The sequence below is a fragment of the Saccopteryx leptura genome, chromosome 3, assembly GCF_036850995.1.
Source record: "Saccopteryx leptura isolate mSacLep1 chromosome 3, mSacLep1_pri_phased_curated, whole genome shotgun sequence".
NCBI classification, from domain to species: domain Eukaryota; kingdom Metazoa; phylum Chordata; class Mammalia; order Chiroptera; family Emballonuridae; genus Saccopteryx; species Saccopteryx leptura.
Window position 1 is genome coordinate 5,677,024 of NC_089505.1, and position 19,659 is coordinate 5,696,682.

The window sequence follows — 19,659 nt, forward strand, 5'->3', positions numbered from 1 at the left end:
GCCCAGCCCTCCACTTGTCGGGAGACCAGAGGCTGGAGTGCGGGTGCCCAGGGCTGCCGCGGCCCCCAAGGAGGGTGGGGCCTGCTCTTCACCTGCAGAGCTGACCTCAGAGTCGCTTGCACACGTCCGATGGATGAAGATGAAGAGGTGCTTCGGGTAGAGGGGGCGGCGCCCGCGTCCTCGGTCAACCAGGCACCCCGCTGAGGTGGGCACCTCCCGCGCAGAAAGGGGGTCGGAGGCTGTCCTGACCCAAGACTGTCCAGGCACGGGCAGTGCCACACTGCATGGACGTGTGGACTAAACCGTGCTGCGTGGGCAGAGCCACACGGCGCAGCCTGAGCCCTGTGTGGATGCAGTCGTGCAGAGTGGACAGCCCTGTGCAGCGTGGACAGCCCTGTGCAGCGTGGACAGACCTGTGCAGAGTGGACAGCCCTGTGCAGAGTGGACAGCCCTGTGCAGCGTGGACAGACCCTGCCGTGTGGACGGAGACACGCCGCAGGGGTCTACACCACAAACTCCTCTGGGAACAGGTCCAGGGAGAGGTAGTTCTTGGACCTCCTCTGGTGGAGGGCTGAGAGGCCGGGGCTGCGTGGGGCGGGCACGGGGCGTCGGAGGGAGCGTGGGGCGGGCACGGGGCGGGGACACACGTCACCCAGGCTGCGGCTGTGCTGGTCCGCGTGGCCGGAGGTCGCCTCCGGGATCTGCAGGGAGAGCAGAGGTGCGTCCGGCCGTGGCCTCCTCTCCGGCCTGCTGTTCAGTCACAAAGCCCTGCCAGGGTGTCCTAGCGGACCCTCCAATTCTGTCCTTGCCACACCTAAGGCTGACCTGGCGGCTCTGTGCCCCTGGCCTCGGGCCCTCTGCGCTGCTCACCCCGTGCTGGGGATGCCCACGTGGCCACCCCATTGTCCCCCCAACCTCCAGGCTGCCGCCTGCCCGCCCTGCCCACCGTGGGGACACTGTGGAGCCAGCCCTCTAGTGGAGTCGGATCCTTCCTGAGCAGAGAGGTCCTGGCACTTGGGGTGAAGGAATCAGATAAGTGAGCTGCCTCCGCACAGAGGGACTCACACAGAGGCAGCATGTCCCTGCGGGGAACCCACACCCCAAAGACAGAGCCCGCCCACCCCCAGTTTGCAGGCTACCAGGGCCCTAGCTGGGTTTTTTTTGTTTGTTTGTTTTAACTCATCAGACCTGGATTATTACTAGATTTTATGAATAAGACCTGGAAGCATCTTGGAGTCAAGAACAGCACCCCTTAATGTGTGAGGAGATGTGCCCAAGAGTCCCTGCTCTGAGCTGGCCACATCCGTCCAGGTTGGGGTCCTGCTGAGCACCCCCCACTGACCTATTCTCGGTCCTGGAGCCCTGGACGGGGACCACGGCAGAGGGGGCCGCACGCCCCACACAGTGACATCTGACCGAGGCCCTGGGCCGGAAGACCCCAACCCCCGGGGCTGACCCTGCTCAGGGCGCTGGCGAGCTGCCCTCTCCCTGCTCTGCGTCCAGCTCGGTCCCTCTCTCCTTCCAGGGCACCACTCCCTGGTCAGCGCCCAGTCAGGCCTAGAGCCCTGCATCCCAGGACCACAGGGTTTGGCCCTCCTCCTGCCCCTGGGGGAGAAGCTGCCCTCCAACTGCGTCTGTGCAAAGGACGGGGGGTGGTGGACACGGCCACACTGAGCACACGGCCAGAAAGGACCCCATGCTGCAAGCCGGCGCTCGCTCAGGCTCTGAGGCCAGAGAGAACCCCCCCACCTTGTTTCAGGAAGGCCTCACTGCCCCCCACCTCGTCCCCCTGCCGCTGCCCAGCTCTGGTTCCAGGGCTCTCTGCCTATCCCAGGAGCACGCTGGGCCCCAGGGTGAGCTGGGAGAATGGGGTGCAGCAGCTGGGGCACAGTGGGGCACGTACCTGGTTCAGGGCCTCGGCGCTCCAGCCCCTCATCTTGACCAGTGTGACCCGCACCACCGCCAGGGGCTCCAGAGGCTGACAGGCTGAGAGGAGGGGAGGGGGTGTGAGCAGGGGGGGCAGCCTGAGCGCCCATGGACAGACGCCCGCTCCGTGGACAGACGCCTGCTCCGTGGACAGACGCCTGCTCCGTGGACAGACGCCTGCTCCGTGGACAGATTCCTGCTCCGTGGACAGATTCCTGCTCCGTGGACAGACTCCTGCTCCGTGGACAGACGCCTGCTCCGTGGACAGATCCCTACTCTGTGGACAGACTCCTGCTCCGTGGACAGACGCCTGCTCCGTGGACAGACTCCTGCACCGTGTTGCGGCTTCTCCCCTGGGGCCCCTAATATGGACCGGAGCCTCCCGGGGCTGCAGAGGGGTGGGCCGTGACCTGGGCAGTGACCTTTGCTTCCCACTGGCAGGGCTCAAGGTCGTCCGCAGGCAGAGGCAGGCTCCTATGAGCTCCCTGCATGAAGTGCCTCACTCCCCTTCCCCGAGCTCTGGCTTCCGCGGGGCACACTTTGGGCAACCCGGCTTCCTTGCTCAGGCGGTCCTGCCCGTGGAGGTCAGGCCCAGGATGCACCCCAGAGCCCCTCTTCATGGGCTGACGTGGGACCCGGGCCACCAGCCTGCTTCTGTAGGAAGCCAGGTAAGTCCCCGCCGGCCCACCCCCCGCCCACAGTGCACACTGCCCTGTTTCCAGAGAGGTCCGTGCGGCCCACCCCCCGCCCACGGTGCACACTGCCCTGTTTCCAGAGAGGTCCCCGCCGGCCCGCCCCCTGCCCATGGTGCACACCGCCCTGTTTCCAGAGAGGTCCCCGCCCCCCCCCCTGCCCACAGTGCACACTGCCTTTCCAGAGAGGTCCCCGCTGGCCCGCCCCCACCTGTGGTGCACACTGCCCTGTTTCCAGAGAGGTCCCCGCTGGCCCGCCCCCTGCCCACGGTGCACACTGCCCTGTTTCCAGAGAGGTCCCCGCCAGCCCGCCCCCTGCCCACGGTGCACACTGCCCTGTTTCCAGAGAGGTCCTCGCTGGCCGCCCACGGTGCACACTGCCCTGTTTCCAGAGAGGTCCCCGCCGGCCCCCCCCTGCCCACGGTGCACACTGCCCTGTTTCCAGAGAGGTCCCCGCTGGCCCGCCCCCACCTGCGGTGAACACTGTCCTGTTTCCAGAGAGGTCCCCGCCAGCCCGCCCCTTGCCCATGGTGCACACTGCCCTGTTTCCAGAGAGGTCCCCGCCGGCCACGGTGCACACCGCCCTGTTTCCAGAGAGGTCCCCGCCAGCCCGCCCCCCACCCGCGATGCACACTGCCCTGTTTCCAGAGAGGTTGACCGAGTGCTCTGGGCTCGAATCAGAAAGGGCTTTGCTGTGTGAACGTGCAGGTGTCATTGCTCATAGAGGCTATGGACCTCACGCTCAGACAGAGATTCGGAGAGGGCGGTCAATCTGTCCTTTACAAGTAGACCAGGCACTCGAATAGAGCGATGGACACAGCAGGACAGTGACCAAAACCTACTGACCTTGGGTGGTCTGGGTGACCCTGAATGGCCTTGCGTGGCCCTGGTGATCCTGGTGATGCCTAACGACTGGATAGCTCTGGCTGCAGCCGAGTCACCCTGGGCGACCCTAAATGATGCTGGGTGTTCCTAGATGACTCTGGGTGCTACTGGGTGACCGTGTTTGATCCTGAGTGACCCTAGGTGGCCAGGCCAGAGGCTGGTCCTCACAGTCACCCATCTTGTCCACTGTCAAGGGTAGTGCAGACATTCAGGGAACAGGGCCCCACACCCCAGGACTGACCACAGAAGCACCGCTGTGCACAAGCAGTGCCGCTGAGCTGCTGGTCTGACAGCTCCCACGTGGCCGAGGGCGACTGCGGCCCCTTGCTGGGGGGCTTCTACTGAAGCCAGAACAAGTGCAACAAGAGAGATCTGTCTTAGACACTTGAGACAGTCGATCCTAAAGGAGGGACAGGGGATGGCTGGGCTTCCTGTGGTCAGCTGCACAGGACGGAAGGACCTCTGCCTGCCACCCTCACAGCGCTGACCCCATCTCTGAGCCCAGGTGCCAAGGCCACCGGTCAGGAATCAGGACTCAGGTCACCTGCCTCTCTCGGGGGCGACACTTGTCACCTCGGCGCCCACAGCGGCCGCACACTCACCGGTCCCCAGGTCCAGGGCGTGCCCCTCGGGCAGGCCTCTGCTGCCGCCGGCTGTGTCTCCGCTGCTCTGGCTGGAGCTGCAGGACGTCACCTCCCCGTGGAGTGTCTCGGCCCCGAAGGGCTCGTCCACCGACACCTCCCCGGGCTCCACGCCCACCGTGTGGGAGCTGCCGTGGCTGTCGGCCGAGAGGAGCGAGAGGCGGTGGCGGGGACGCCGGCTGCTGTCCCCGCTGTCCCCACTGTCCCCGCTGTCCCCGCTGCCTCCGCTGCCTCTGCTGCCCACAGGGTGCAGGTCCAGCTCCAGCCCGTCGCTGACGTAAGTCTCCCGGTAGAACCTCTTCTCTGCAGGGAGGGCGGGAGGGACAGCTGACGTCAGAGCACCGAACACAGAAGGTGCCAACATGTTCCTGGAGCCGCAAGTGGCCAGTGGTGGCCTGGGGTCCTGAGCTGGTGCCAAGGACCCGGGAGGGGCCATGTGTGGGTGGGGAGAGTGTCACCCAGAGACCAGGGCTCCGTGTATCCATGGGGACAGCCCAGGCCACCCGTGTGGCTCTGTCACCAGTAAACTAAACTAACACGGGCACTTATAATCCTCTAGAGCAGCGATTTTCTCAGCATCAGGGTGGTTTACTCTTTCGTGGACCAGCGCAAAGTTTCTGGCGGACTGGCACTGGTCCCGGACTGGTGGTTGGAAAACACTGCCCTAGATCACTCCTGTCACCCTCAATCTGAGGGACGGCTCCGCAGCTGCACGCGCAAGCAGGCTCGCACACTCATGCACACGAGCTCACACACTCATGCACACGAGCACGCACACATGCACACGAGCTCGCACACTCATGCACACGAGCTCGCATACTCATGCACACGAGCACGCACACATGCACACGAGCTCGCACACTCATGCACACGAGCTCACACTCATGCACATGAGCACACACACATGCACACGAGCACACACACTCATGAACACGAGCATGCACACTCATGCACACGAGCTCGCACACACATGCACAGAACTCGCACACTCGTGCACACGAGCACGCACACATGCACACGAGCTCGCACACTCATGCACACGAGCACGCACACATGCACACGAGCATGCACACTCATGCACACGAGCTCACACACTCATGCACATGAGCACGCACACATGCACACGAGCTCGCACACTCATGCAGAGCTCACACTCATGCACACGAGCACACACACATGCACACGAGCTCGCACACTCATGCACACGAGCATGCACACATGCACACGAGCATGCACACTCATGCACATGAGCTTGCACACTCATGCACAGAGCTCACACATGCACACGAGCTCACACACTCATGCACACGAGCACACACACATGCACACGAGCTCACACTCACGAACACGAGCATGCACACTCATGCACAGAGCTCACACTCATGCACACGAGCTCACACACTCATGCACACGAGCACACACACATGCACACGAGCTCACACTCACGAACACGAGCATGCACACTCATGCACAGAGCTCACACACATGCACACGAGCTCACACACTCATGCACACGAGCACACACACATGCACACGAGCTCACACTCACGAACACGAGCATGCACACTCATGCACAGAGCTCACACTCATGCACACGAGCTCACACACTCATGCACATGAGCACGCACACATGCACACGAGCTCGCACTCATGCACAGAGCTCACACTCATGCACATGAGCACACACACATGCACATGAGCTCACACTCATGAACACGAGCATGCACACTCATGCACAGAGCTCGCACACTCATGCACAGAGCACGCACACTCATGCACACGAGCACGCACACTCATGCACACAGAGGCTGCCCAGGTCACCCTGCCCACCCCTGGGCCCCCTGTGAGCACCTGGAAAATCTTCCCACAGTCCCATTAGGAGAGCTGGAGGACGGGGGTGGTCATCCGAGGGGACACAGGAGCCCAGAGGCCACGCCCCTCGAGGGGAAGGTGGACAGGTGTGGTGGTGCCCAGAGCATCTGGCCCTCTGACCGCGGCCGGGGGAGGGAGGATGCGCCGGTGCCCACCTTGCGCCTCCTCCAGCTGCCGCAGCCGCGCCAGCAGGGGCTGCAGGGTCAGGTGCAGCTGGTGGCTGGAGCTCAGCAGGTGCAGCAGGTGGCGGGAGCGGGAGGCACAGCCCGTGTAGTACACCAGCTTCCGGGCCGCGGGCAGCCCGTCCGGCCGGATCTCGAACTTCTTCCCCTGGACCAGGGAGAGAGGAGGTGATTCTACAAGGACGCCAGGACCACGGGGAGCAGTGTTTTAACCGTTGGCTGAAGCCTCACTGGGCAGCGGCCACGGCATCTGTCTGCGAATCTAATTCTGTGCACAGGTGGGCTTTTAGGGGTGCACTAAAGTGGGACACGCACCACTCAGGAGAAGCCTAGACACTTCTCCTCGGCCCTCGGGGGCGGGGATCCCAGACAGACCCCAGGCCCCAGCTGTCCAGGGAAAGGGCAGATGGTAAGCTTGTGCCCAGCAGTCCCACTGTGTCCCAGGGTGACCCTGTGGAGCTGGGATGACAGGGACAGGGGCATCTGGAAGCTGGCGGCCACCTCCAGGCATCTCTGTTCTGTCCATGGAGGAGCCAGAAGTCATCGTGCCATCATGCCCCCGGGTGGGACATCTCCAGGCCCCGCTGAGAAGAGCCAGGCCCGGGCAGCCCAGGCGCAGGGCCTGGTGGGGGTGGAGTGCCCCGTAACCCTGAAGGACAAGCTTCTGCTGGGCTCCCCCCGGGGCGCCTGGGGGTTGAGACTCTGTCCCACCTCCACCCCGTCAGACACGCACCAGAAACGCCAGCTTCCCAATGTGGGACCAGGGGAAGTCGTAGACCAGCCGTGGAGTGCGGCCCACCTCCTGCAAGACAGCAGGACGGGGGTATCCCCGGGGTCAGCCCTTCGGGGAGGGGAGCACCAGCCCTTTGGGGAGGGGTTCTGGGGCTCCACCCGTCACCTGAAGGATGTGCACTCCTTTGAGAGTCAGTCCCAGGACGATGGTAGGTCTGTCTGCCTTCTTATCCTAGAAGGACCCTTACGTCAGAAGTCAGAGCCCTGTGCCCAGGCGCCCGGCTGGGTGGGCTCTCCAGGGACAGGCGGGTTCCCAGACCCCTCCCCTCCCCCTCTGACGCCCCGCCCTCATCCCTGCCCCCTGCTCTTTCTTGGACTTTCATTCCCCACTGACAGGCCTTGTCCTCACTTCCCCAGGGAACAGCTGCCCAGCTGCCCTGGACACGGGCAGGACACAGACACCTCTGTCCCCACGTCAGGGGGGCAGCCTTCACCAGAGGACAGCCCTCAGGATGGGTCCCAGGACATCCCTGCAGCTGTCACCGCCCACGGGGACCACAGCAGTGCTCCCATGCCAGGTCCCCTCTCAGCCAGCAAGTCGGCACACTACGTGGGCCCAGCCCTCCGTCAGGGGGTCGGCGTCCTGGCCTCCCCGTGGCCGCTCATCTGGGGCCCTCCCCGGGGCAGCGCTCAGGTGGCCTGAGCTCCCGTCTCCCCCAGGGCCGCCGGGAGTGACCTGGTACAGCCTGAAGAAGTGGACGGGCACGTCCTCCAGCCGGCAGGCCTCCCTGATGAAGCGCAGCACTGCCTTCCTGGGGCTCAGGCCCCGCTGCTCCTGGTGCAGGGTGGGCGCGTGCCGGAGGAGGTAGGCGCTGCCCCGCTTGGCGACGACCTGAGGACGGAGCGCAGGCCTGTCAGGTCCCCCTCCCTGCCTGCTCCCTGCCTGCTCCCTGCCCGCACCCTGCCCCTTCCCTGCCCCCTGTCCACTCCCTCCCTGCCCCCTATCCACTCCCTCCCTGCCCCCTATCCACTCCCTCCCTGCCCCCTGTCCACTCCCTCCCTGCCCCCTGTCCACTCCCTCCCTGCCCGCTCCCTGCCCCCTGTCCACTCCCTCCCTGCCCCTTCCCTGCCCCCTGTCCACTCCCTCCCTGCCCCCTGTCCACTCCCTCCCTGCCCGCTCCCTGCCCCCTGTCCACTCCCTCCCTGCCCCTTCCCTGCCCCCTGTCCACTCCCTCCCTGCCCCGTCCACTCCCTCCCTGCCCCCTCCCTGCCCCCTGTCCACTCCCTCCCTGCCCACCTCCTGCCCCTGTCCACTCCCTCCCTGCCTGCCCCCTGCCCTCTCCCTCCCTGCCCACCCCCTGCCCCCTGTCCACTCCCTCCCTGCCCACCTCCTGCCCCCTGTCTACTCCCTCCCTGCCTGCCCCCTGCCCTCTCCCTCCCTGCCCACCCCCTGCCCCCTGTCCACTCCCTCCCTGCCCCCTCCCTGCCCCCTGTCCACTCCCTCCCTGCCCGCTCCCAGCCCCCTGCCCGCCCCCTGCCCCCTGCCCACTTCCTGCCCCCCCCACAGCCTTACCCACGGCGGGAAGTAGGCCTGTGGCTCGAAGTAGCGCCCGACGTGGGCCCCGTCCCGGTGGTTGCCCAGGTCGGCCTGCAGCCCGTAGGCGGCCAGCAGGAAGTAGGCCTCCTCGCGGTGGGTGCACTGGGACCGCAGCACGCGCTCCTTCAGGTGACAGTAGTACAGGTGCCGCGCCCTCTGGTCGCTGGGGGACAGCAGGCGGCCTGGTGAGGGGCGGGCTCCGCTGTCCGCAGCCAGCACCCCCAACCCGGGCCTCCCTGCCTTCCAGGAACTGTGTTCTTGTCCTGCCCCCCCCCACTGGGGTCCCCCGGGGCCCTGCAGCACCCTGCCTCGTCCCAGGGGTGCCGCAGACCACGCTGCCTCTGAGGAGCCGGGAGCCTTGGCCCTCCACGTGCTGCGGGGTCAGGCTCCCGCTGCTCAGGGCTCCTCCCCTGGCCCCACAGCCCAGCCCAGAGCACGGAGCGGGGCCTCTGGACCCCGCTGACCCGGTCACGGGGGCACATTCCCAAAGGTGGGTCCTCCTGTTGTTAATCTGCTCACAGACCAGGGGCAGGGGCGCTGGGCTCTGAGAAGGGCAAGTGCAGGTCTTCTAACACTGCTGGCCGTGGTGGGCCCATAGCACAGGGGCTACACTGCACGGCCCCACACCTTCCGTTCCCCTCCACGGCTTCTCCGGAACCTTCCACACATTCCCACCCACCCTCACTCTCTAGAACCTTCCACTCACCCCCACCCACCCTTACTCTCCAGAACCTTCCATATCCCCTGCCCTCACTCTCTGGAACCTTCCACACACCCCCAGCCCCCACTCTCCGGAACCTTCCACACCCCCTGCCCCCCCACTCCGGAACCTTCCACACCCTCTGCCCCCACTCTCCAGAACCTTCCACACCCCCTGCCCCCACTCTCCGGAACCTTCCACACACCCCCTGACCTCACTCTCCGGAACCTTCCACCCCCCCGCCCCCACTCTCCGGAACCTTCCACATACCCCCTGCCCCCACTCTCCGGAACCTTCCACACACCCCCTGCCCCCACTCTCCAGAACCTTCTATACCCCCCTGCCCCCACTCTCCGGAACCTTCCACACACCCCCCCCCGCCCTCACTCTCCAGAACCTTCCACACACCCCCTACCCCCACTCTCCGGAACCTTCCACACCCCCCCTGCCCCCACTCTCCGGAACCTTCTATACGCCCCTGCCCTCACGCTCCAGAACCTTCCACACCCCCCCTGCCCTCACTCTCCAGAACCTTCCACACCCCCCCTGCCCTCACGCTCCGGAACCTTCCACACCCCCCCTGCCCTCACTCTCCGGAACCTTCCACACCCCCCCCTGCCCTCACGCTCCGGAACCTTCCACACACCCCCCCGCCCTCACGCTCCGGAACCTTCCACACCCCCCCTGCCCTCACTCTCCAGAACCTTCCACACCCCCCCTGCCCTCACTCTCCAGAACCTTCCACACCCCCCCTGCCCTCACGCTCCAGAACCTTCCACACCCCCCCTGCCCTCACTCTCCAGAACCTTCCACACCCCCCCTGCCCTCACGCTCCGGAACCTTCCACACACCCCCTGCCCTCACTCTCCGGAACCTTCCACACACACCCCTGCCCCCACTCTCCGGAACCTTCCACAACCCCCTGCTCCCACTCTCCAGAACCTTCCACACACCCCCCTGCCCCCACTCTCTGGAACCTTCCACAACCCCCTGCCCCCACTCTCCAGAACCTTCCACACACCCCCTACCCCCACTCTCCGGAACCTTCCACAACCCCCTGCCCCCACTCTCCGGAACCTTCTACAATGCCCTGCCCCCACTCTCCAGAACCTTCCACACCTCCCCACCCTCACTCTCTGGAACCTTCCATACTACCGCACACACCTCTCTCTCCACCTTCCACCTCAGAGGGCTTGTCGGGACCACGGGTTCTCCCACCCCTGGTGACAGAGGCCCGTTCAGCTGCCCTGGTCTGAGGGTGACTTGGGTCCTGGGGTGCCCCAGGGAGCTCCATGTCCCCTTAAAAGCTCCACGGTGATCGCCCACGGCTCACAGGGAGACCCAGGCGTGCCCTGGGACCCTTTCCCACCCGACGCAGCGGCACAGCTGAGGGCAGCCAGCCCCGTGCAGAGGGGCGGCCGCAGTGGAAGCAGAGGCCTCCACCCGGCGGTGCTCGCCCCGAAGGCCCGCCCTTGGGCGCAGACACACCCGGGACTGGAAACCCTGCGTCTCTAACCCAGTCTTCCCATGTTCCCGTGAAAAAGAATGACCGTGCCCCTCAAAGGGACAGCAGTGCCGGTCTCACACGGCTCCCGTCCCCTCGCCGGGTCCCCCGGGGAAACTCCCGTCCCCTCGCCGGGTCCCCCGGGGAAACTCCCGTCCCCTCGCCGGGTCCCCCGGGGAAACTCCCGTCCCCTCGCCGGGTCCCCCGGGGAAACTCCCGTCCCCTCGCCGGGTCCCCCGGGGAAACTCCCGTCCCCTCGCCGGACCCCCCGGGGAAACCCCCGCCCCCTCGCCGGGCCCCTGGGGAGGTACCTGAGGAGCCTCCCGTCCTCCACGTAGTACTGCACGCGGAGGAAGGTCACAAAAGGGGCCCCGGGTCTCCTGCTGCCCTGTGGGGAAGGTGGGTGAGAAGAAGGTGACCGTCAGGCCGTGTCGGGCGTCACCTGCCGTGACCTCACAGCCAGCTGGGCCGCGCGTGGACTCGGCTCACTGATGTGGGAGGAAACACGGAGTTGAGTGTTCTCTGTGACATTTGAGAGCATTGGCCCAGGCCGCGGCCAGCCGAGATGGCCCTGGGACACCGCGGGGCAGTGGGTGCCCCCAGCAGAGGCTCTGTCGCGAGACAGCCCCTCTGCACAGAGCCAGGACCAATGCGCAGTGTGACCCGGGGCCCTGGGGGTGGCCGCCACCCTGCCCTCACCTAGCACTTACCTCCTGCAGTTCCCGGCTCCAGTCCTTCGAGAAGTACTTGCTCAACTTTTGCTCCAAATCCATAAACATGTACTCGTTGTCTAGAAAGAGAAGCAGGGACTCCTCAGGGCTATCTGCCCCCCACCCCCGTTCCCGTGGGCAGCTCTCCGTGGGCAGCTCTCCGGGGGCTGGCGGTCTCACGGCTGCACGCAGTCGGGCCTTCCACGCGATGTGGCCCAGCAGGAGTGCCACTGTAAGCCCACTTCTCTTTCTTTTTGAGAGAGAGAAGTAGGGACAGAGACAGGAACACCGAGCTGCTCTTGTATGTGCCCTGATTGGGGATTCGAACCGGCAACCTCTGTGCTCTGTAACAATGCTTCAACCAACTGAGCTGTCTGTCCAGGGGTAAGCCCACTTCTATGTTTTTAATATTTTAAAAAAAATTTACTCAGAGAGGCGGGGATGGGGGAAGGAGAGAGAGAAATAGAGAAAAGGGGGAAGGAGCAGGAAGCATCAACTCCCACATGTGCCTGGACCAGGCAAGCCTGATGTTTCAAACCGGCAAACCTCCGTGTTCCAGGTCGACGCTTTATCCACTGACCCACCTCAGGTCAGGCCAACCCCACTTCTAAAGTTGTAACTGTGGTGCATAGTAGATAAGGCGAAAACAGGGGATGCTGAGGTTGCCTGGTCCAGGCACATGTGAGCGTTGATGCTTCCTGCTCCTCCTCCTTCTCTCCCCCCATTCTCTCTCTGTCTCTCTCCTTTCTCTAAAATCCAATAAGTAAAATCTTTAAAAAATAATTAAAAAAAATAAAATTGTCACTTAAGTCAGAATCTCACAATTGAGATGATCTTAGCACTGACCCTGGACACAATGGACAGCTGTGTCCTGTGGAGGGAGGTGACGTGTACCTGGGTCCCGGGCCGCCGGTGGACACGAGGACAGTGACCTCCGGGTTCCTGCCCAGGCCAGCGCAGGGCTGAGGCCACCGGCTGTGCCCGTGCGTATGAAACAGGCAGGATTTGGGAAGAGGAGTCATTCAGACTCCGCCCCCCCCAGGAGGGCAGTGCCCCGGGGTGGGGTCCCTGGGGAGCCAAGGGTGGAGCTTGCTTACTTCTGACCACGCTGAGGCCAAAGAAGGGGGCTTCCCTGATGCTGGTCCTGTCGCACACCTGCTGGAACAGCTCGCGCCCCGTGGCCTGCACCTGTCACAGGGGGAAGCAGGTCCAGGTGCCGTCCGCCAGCGTGGCCCCCAAAGGGGGAGCACAGAGGACAGGTGGGACCCCCGAGCTGGGGTGGTCCGGGCCTGGCTCAGGGTGCCCCCCGGCTCCCCAATGAGACGGCACTCTGTGTCCTGGGTGACTGCCCACGCTGAAGAACTGAGGTCTGCAACCTGGCAGGGCAGCCTGTGAGGGTCTGGGGGGGGGGCGTGGGGAGGAGGAGGGAGGAAGGGAGAGATGGAGGGGGAGGGGCCACCGGCCCCTCCGACCCCCCTACCCCCTGACCCCCCAACCCCTTGACCCCCAACCCCTCGACCCCTGACCCCTCGACCCCGACCCCAGGACCAGGTCGCTAAGGGCTGACGCAGTGTGGCCTCTAAACGGGTGCAGCACGCTTGGCGCCCCAGGACGTCCCTGCTGGCCGCCTCCTCCTGAGCCAACATCACCCACCACTCCCGAGCGCAGGGCAGGGCTGGGGCGGGCACCCCTGACACGGGCGTGGGCGCTAGGCTGGGGGCCCAGAAGGGGCTGAGGGTGTTCCAGGTCCCCCGCACCCCCCCGCCCCCAGAAACGCCTCTGGTCTCAGCAGCCCTGCCCTTGGTCTGAGCTGCCCCCTCCCTGACGCCCAGTTCCCGCCGGAGACTTCCTGCCTCAGCTCCTCGGGGACGGTTTCTTCCCACGGTCCTTCCTGCGGAGCTGGGGGCCCCTGCTGAGCCCCCACCCACATGCGTGAGCGCCCAGCAGACATTTCTCACGTGTGATACGCAGGTGAGGGTGCTCTCTCCGGAGCATCGATTATCCAACCTGCTTTGCACTTCCTACCACAGCTCCCGAAACGTGTCTTAGTATCAGCCATCCCCCAAGTTCAAACGCACAGTTGTCTCCAATGTCACGCTTTTCCACCTTGTTGATTTCAGTCAACTCTGAAAGGGACCCTCCAAGGACTGGGTGACGTGTCTGTTCCCTGCACAGCGTTACGTGGGGCCATCTGTCCCGTAGCTGACACCCCCCCTCCCTGTCTGGGGTGTCCCTCTGGGGCCGTCTGTCCCGTAGCTGACACCCCCCTCCTCCCTGTCTGGGGTGTCCCTCTGGGGCCATCTGTCCTGTAGCTGACACCCCCCCTCCCTGTCTGGGGTGTCCCTCTGGGGCCGTCTGTCCCGTAGCTGACACCCCCCTCCTCCCTGTCTGGGGTGTCCCTCTGGGGCCATCTGTCCCGTAGCTGACACCCCCCCTCCCTGTCTGGGGTGTCCCTCTGGGGCCGTCTGTCCCGTAGCTGACACCCCCCCCCCCCTGTCTGGGGTGTCCCTCTGGGGCCGTCTGTCCCGTAGCTGACACCCCCCTACTCTCCCTGTCTGGGGTGTCCCTCTGGGGCCATCTGTCCTGTAGCTGACACCCCCCCTCCTCCCTGTCTGGGGTGTCCCTCTGGGGCCGTCTGTCCCGTAGCTGACACCCCCCCTCCTCCCTGTCTGGGGTGTCCCTCTGGGGCCGTCTGTCCCGTAGCTGACACCCCCCTCCTCCCTGTCTGGGGTGTCCCTCTGGGGCCGTCTGTCCCGTAGCTGACACCCCCCTCCTCCCTGTCTGGGGTGTCCCTCTGTCTCCCTGGGGCTGCGGGTTAGTCCGGCAGGCCTGAAGTCCCCACACAGCGGTCCCCTGTCCCTCGTGTGCAGAGGCTCCCCTGAGAGAGCCCCAGCTTGGGCACAGGGGACGCCCCAGGGGTTTGGGGAAGGCTGTTTGTTGTTAAACGCATCTCTGCCGTCTCACGTCAGGTGGCACGCTCTGACCCTGAGCGGCGGCACTGGCTTTGTTGTGCCCACTGGACGGGGCGAGGGGCTTAGCCCTCCCGCGACGGGACGTGTATTTGCTGCAACGCCCCTCACGGTCCATCACGTTCTAACAGGTGGACGTGAAGACGCGGCGGGGTCCCCTCCCCCCATTGCTCACACGGCCTGCCCACACCTGAAGTGCCCCCCACCCCTCATCACCACCCGGGCCTCAGTGCCCGCCCCCACCACTGCTGAGATGTCACCGTGGAAACGGTTAAAAGCCTCTGCCGCCCCCGTCCCTCCCCCACCCCCAGTCCTCCCACTGCCCCTCCAGGGGCCTCGGGCACCTCCGAGGATGCAGGGGCTCCTGGGAAGCCCCGACTCAGCGCACAGGAACGTGGCTGAGCACGTGCAAACCTCTGGGCCTCAGTTTCCCCATCTGTCAAGGTGGGCTGCTGAGAACCCCTGGCCGGCCCGGGGGGTGCTGAGTGAGGTGGAGAGTCACTCCTGGTGGCGGCCGGTCCAGGCAGAGCTGCTAGGGACACGGCCAGCCCTGACCCCGTCAGGAGAGACCGCAGTGGACACAGCTCGCTCGGTGTGGCGGACGGTTGCCCCTTCATTTTTCACTCACACGAGTGACAACGAGCTGAAAGGGCTCTGCTCCCCAACACAGGACACCCCAGCTGGAACGTCTCCGTCCCCTTAGGGACGCGTGAGGGACGCCCAGGGCAGTAGCTGGCATCCTCGCCGGCCCCACTTGGCCCAGCGTGTCCCAATGTGTGCCCAGACCAGTCCCCATGCACCCGACAGCCGCTCACAGCTGAGGAGTCTGCCCTCCCACTGCTAAACACCGGCTCCGGGAGGAGTTCTACCTGGTCCTCCCGCACGGACACCATGACCACTCACCACCCCAGAGCATCCGGTCCTCCCGCACGGACATCATGACCACTCACCACCCCAGAGCGCCCGGTCCTCCCGCACGGACACCGTGACCACTCACCACCCAGAGCGCCCGGTCCTCCCGCACGGACATCATGACCACTCACCACCCCAGAGCGCCCGGTCCTCCCGCACGGACACCGTGACCACTCACCACCCCAGAGTGTCTGGTCCTCCCGCACGGACACCGTGACCACTCACCACCCAGTGCGCCCAGTCCTCCCGCACGGACACCGTGACCACTCACCACCCAGAGCCCCTGGTCCTTCTGCACGGACACCGTGACCACTCACCACCCAGAGCGCCTGGTCCTTCTGCACGGACACCGTGACCACTCACCACCCAGAGTGCCTGTTCTTCCCGCACGGACACCGTGACCACTCACCACCCAGAGCCCCTGGTCCTTCTGCACGGACACCGTGACCACTCACCACCCAGAGTGCCTGTTCTTCCCGCACGGACACCGTGACCACTCACCACCCAGAGCGCCCGGTCCTCCCGCACGGACACCGTGACCACTCGCCACCCAGAGCGCCTGGTCCTCCCACACGGACACCGTGACCACTCGCCACCCAGAGCGCCCGGTCCTCCCGCACGGACACCGTGACCACTCACCACCCAGAGCGCCCGGTCCTCCCACACAGACACCGTGACCACTCACCACCCCAGAGCGCCCGGTCCTCCCGCACGGACACCGTGACCACTCACCACCCAGAGCGCCCGGTCCTCCCGCACGGACACCGTGACCACTCACCACCCAGAGTGTCTGGTCCTCCCGCACGGACACCATGACCACTCACCACCCAGAGCCCCTGGTCCTCCCGCACGGACACCGTGACCACTCACCACCCAGAGCGCCCGGTCCTCCCGCACGGACACCGTGACCACTCACCACCCAGAGCCCCCGGTCCTCCCGCACGGACACCGTGACCACTCACCACCCAGAGCCCCTGGTCCTCCCACACAGACACCGTGACCACTCACCACCCAGAGCGCCCGGTCCTCCCGCACAGACACCGTGACCACTCACCACCCCAGAGCGCCCGGTCCTCCCGCACGGACACCGTGACCACTCACCACCCAGAGCGCCCGGTCCTCCCGCACGGACACCGTGACCACTCACCACCCAGAACGCCCGGTCCTCCCGCACGGACACCATGACCACTCACCACCCAGAACGCCCGGTCCTCCCGCACGGACACCGTGACCACTCACCACCCAGAGTGCCTGTTCTTCCCACACGGACACCGTGACCACTCACCACCCAGAGCGCCCGGTCCTCCCGCACGGACACCGTGACCACTCGCCACCCAGAGCGCCCGGTCCTCCCGCACGGACACCGTGACCACTCACCACCCAGGCGGCCTGGAGAAGCAGGTCCTATTCTCTCCCTACGTTAGGGGCCTGTTTCCCCACAGAGGGTGGGGAGGAAGTGTCCGCCCCCCGGAAATGACTGCTGGCAGCCGGGTTGCCCCTGGGGTGGGCAGTGGCATGGGAAGGGCCTTGAGAAGGTGACCTCGGGGAGGCTGGACCGTGTCTCCAGGCGTGAGCAACCCTTGGTCGGGGGCCACCTAGTCTACGGGGATACGGAGAGACCGTCGGCCCCAGGTGGACAGTAGCAGCGACCTCTCAGTGACCTATGGCAGGGTGTGAGCAGCTGGACTGATGACCTGGTGGAGTTGACATGTGAGCCTCACCCCTCTGGACAGGACGCTGATCTTACACCTTCAGGCAGCCATCTCCCTAGTGAGCTGAGTCAGTGAGTTGACGAGTTATGTAACTGACCTGTCTCCTAAAGGCCAGCGCAGTAATGTGACAGCCAGGGAGAGGTCGCAGGGCCTCCCACCGGAGCCGGGGCAGGTGGCCCTGGGACAGGCACGGCCCGCAGTGTCGGGGTCGAATGAAAGTCGCCTCCCGAAGACTCGGGTGCAGCCAGCGTTCCGGACACCAGCAGGGGAGCCGGTCGTGCCGGCAGACAACAGTGGACGGTGGAGAACAAGAGCAGAGGACTCAGAGGACATGTGTGACCCTAACCCGGGGCCATGCCACTGTGCCCCGTGCCGAGGGGCACGGAGCTCTGGTGTCTGGGGAGAAAACGCTCTTCCCTTCCACCCTCCAGGGAGGACAGGTCTGCGGCCCCGTCTCTCCAGGCAGGAGGCTCGGGGTGGCTTGCAGGTGGACACGGACCCCTCAGCCCACCTCAGTGATGGTTGCAGGAGGGGACACAGCCACACCCAGGTCACAGGAAGGTCCAGATGAGGTGGACCCGTGGAGCAGAATTAACCCAGGAAGACGCTGGGCTCTGTGGGGACCAGGCAGCACTCAGTCCCAGGACACTGGACACTGAGGACCGGGCGGAGCTCAGCTTGAGCCCCCTAGTGAGAGGGAACCTGTGTGAGGTGGCCAGTAGTGTCAGGAAGTGACCCAGTCCTGTCAGAGAGGGAAGGGCAGTGAGCATGTGGCCCCGATGTCCCCTCGCTCGCCCTGTGGTCTCTGTTCTCATCCTGCCCACCCGCCCCGCTCACCCCACACTCAGCACTCACCCCCGCTCACCCCCGCACTCAGCACTCACCCCCGCTCACCCCCGCACTCAGCACTCACCCCCACTCACCCCCACTCACCCCGCACTCAGCACTCACCCCCACTCACCCCCGCACTCAGCACTCACCCCCACTCACCCCCACTCACCCCGCACTCAGCACTCACCCCCACTCACCCCCGCACTCAGCACTCACCCCCGCTCACCCCGCACTCACCCCGCTCCTCAGCACTCACCCCCGCTCACCCCGCACTCACCCCGCACTCAGCACTCACCCCCACTCACCCCCGCACTCAGCACTCACCCCCACGACCAGCCGCAGCCGTTCCCGCGTGGGCAGCAGCACCAGGACGTCCCTGTGCTCCACGGTCATCTCGGTCATCTCGCCGTCCCTGGGCTGCTCTCAGGACGAGGCCGCCTCCTCGGGCTCCTGCAGGGGAGAGCAGGTCAGGGGACAGCCAGGGAAGGGCCAAGCGGCCACCGTCTGCGTGTCGCCCCGAGGGACGGGAACCATGGCACCCCAGACTCACGCGGCTGTGGGCTTCCCGAGGACGTGCACCCCGGCGAGCTCCCGGCTGGGGAGGGACAGAGGAACAGACCAGGTTCCCGCTGCCCCGTGCGGGGACAAGGTCCAGCTGGCAAGGGCTGAGCCGTGACATGAGCAAGGTGATTGGAATGCAAATAAACACTGTCGGGCGGACCGCCTCCCCGCCTGCCCTCCGTGACTCCCTGCGGGCCATCTCCCCCTTTCCCGGGACCAGGAGACCGGGCCACGTGGAAGCCAGGACCCGGGACACGGTGAGGTTCCCAGAGACGCAGGAGGGGCCAGCAGCACCCCCCCCCCCACCACCCTCTGACACACGTTCACTGAGCAACACGAATCAACGTGCTGGCCACACCGTCCCCAAGTCCCCAAACACGTGTCCTCCTGCAGGCCTGCCAGCCCCCTTCCACAGCAGGAGCTGGTGACAGCTCGGTGACGGCCTTGGGTCACCCTCTGCCTGCCCTGCAGTGAGGACCCGGTGGCAGCAGGCGGAGACTGGACACGGACACGCCCCTCAGCACATGCAGTTGTGCCCTCGCTGCCCCTGTGGTCTGGCCCCGGGGGTCCGAGGTGCTCCGTCTGCCCCCCGCCCCCTGCCCTCCAGCGCCAGTCAGATCTGCGCCTCGTCCCCCGGTTGCTCTGCGTCCACGCAGACCTGGGGGGCCGCCGCCCCGTCCTCTTCTCTCCAGCGTGAATGCAGGGCTAGCTCTTCACCTCCGGACAAACAGATGGACAGCCAGACACCCTTGTCACCGGCAACTTAACGATTCTGGAAAAGGCCAAGTAGCCCGGCGGAGAGACGGAGCCTGGATCTGGTGAGATGCTTCGCGCCTGTGTTCCCAGCCACTCGGGTCCTGGCCCGGTGGGTGGCCTGTGACCCACTGACTGAAGGTCACCAAAGTGCCTGCTATCAGGGACAGCAGTGACCACTCCTCTCTCAGGTGTCTGACACGTGGCGAGGACACGAGGGAGCCGGGGGCCTGTGCCACACACGCCAAGACCCGCCTGACAGCGGAGGGCAGCCCGCAGGACCCCTGGGGCGGGGCGGGGCGGGGACACAGGGGGGGGGGAGCCGGGGGCTTGTGCCACACATGCCAAGACCCGCCTGACAGCGGAGGGCAGCCCGCAGGACCCCTGGGGCGGGGGGGGGGGGCGGGGCAGGGCGGGGCGGGGACACAGGGGGGGGGAGGGGGGAGCCGGGGGCTTGTGCCACACACGCCAAGACCCGCC

General features: G+C 65.7%; 1 protein-coding gene across 1 annotated transcript; it reads right to left on the minus strand.

Moving 5' to 3' along the window:
• FRMD1 (FERM domain containing 1) lies at nt 1-18,520 on the minus strand. Its single transcript, XM_066372871.1, has 14 exons — nt 18,416-18,520; nt 18,190-18,315; nt 12,539-12,629; nt 11,442-11,521; nt 11,043-11,119; nt 8,504-8,690; nt 7,667-7,822; nt 7,097-7,162; nt 6,932-7,000; nt 6,172-6,346; nt 4,106-4,447; nt 1,904-1,986; nt 471-701; nt 1-413 (listed from the first exon to the last, which is right to left on the minus strand). The coding sequence occupies exons 2-13, from the start codon at nt 18,265-18,267 to the stop codon at nt 504-506; spliced, it is 1,602 nt and encodes a 533-aa protein (XP_066228968.1). The 5' UTR covers nt 18,268-18,315; nt 18,416-18,520; the 3' UTR covers nt 1-413; nt 471-503.
• Nucleotides 18,521-19,659: the final 1,139 nt, after the last annotated feature.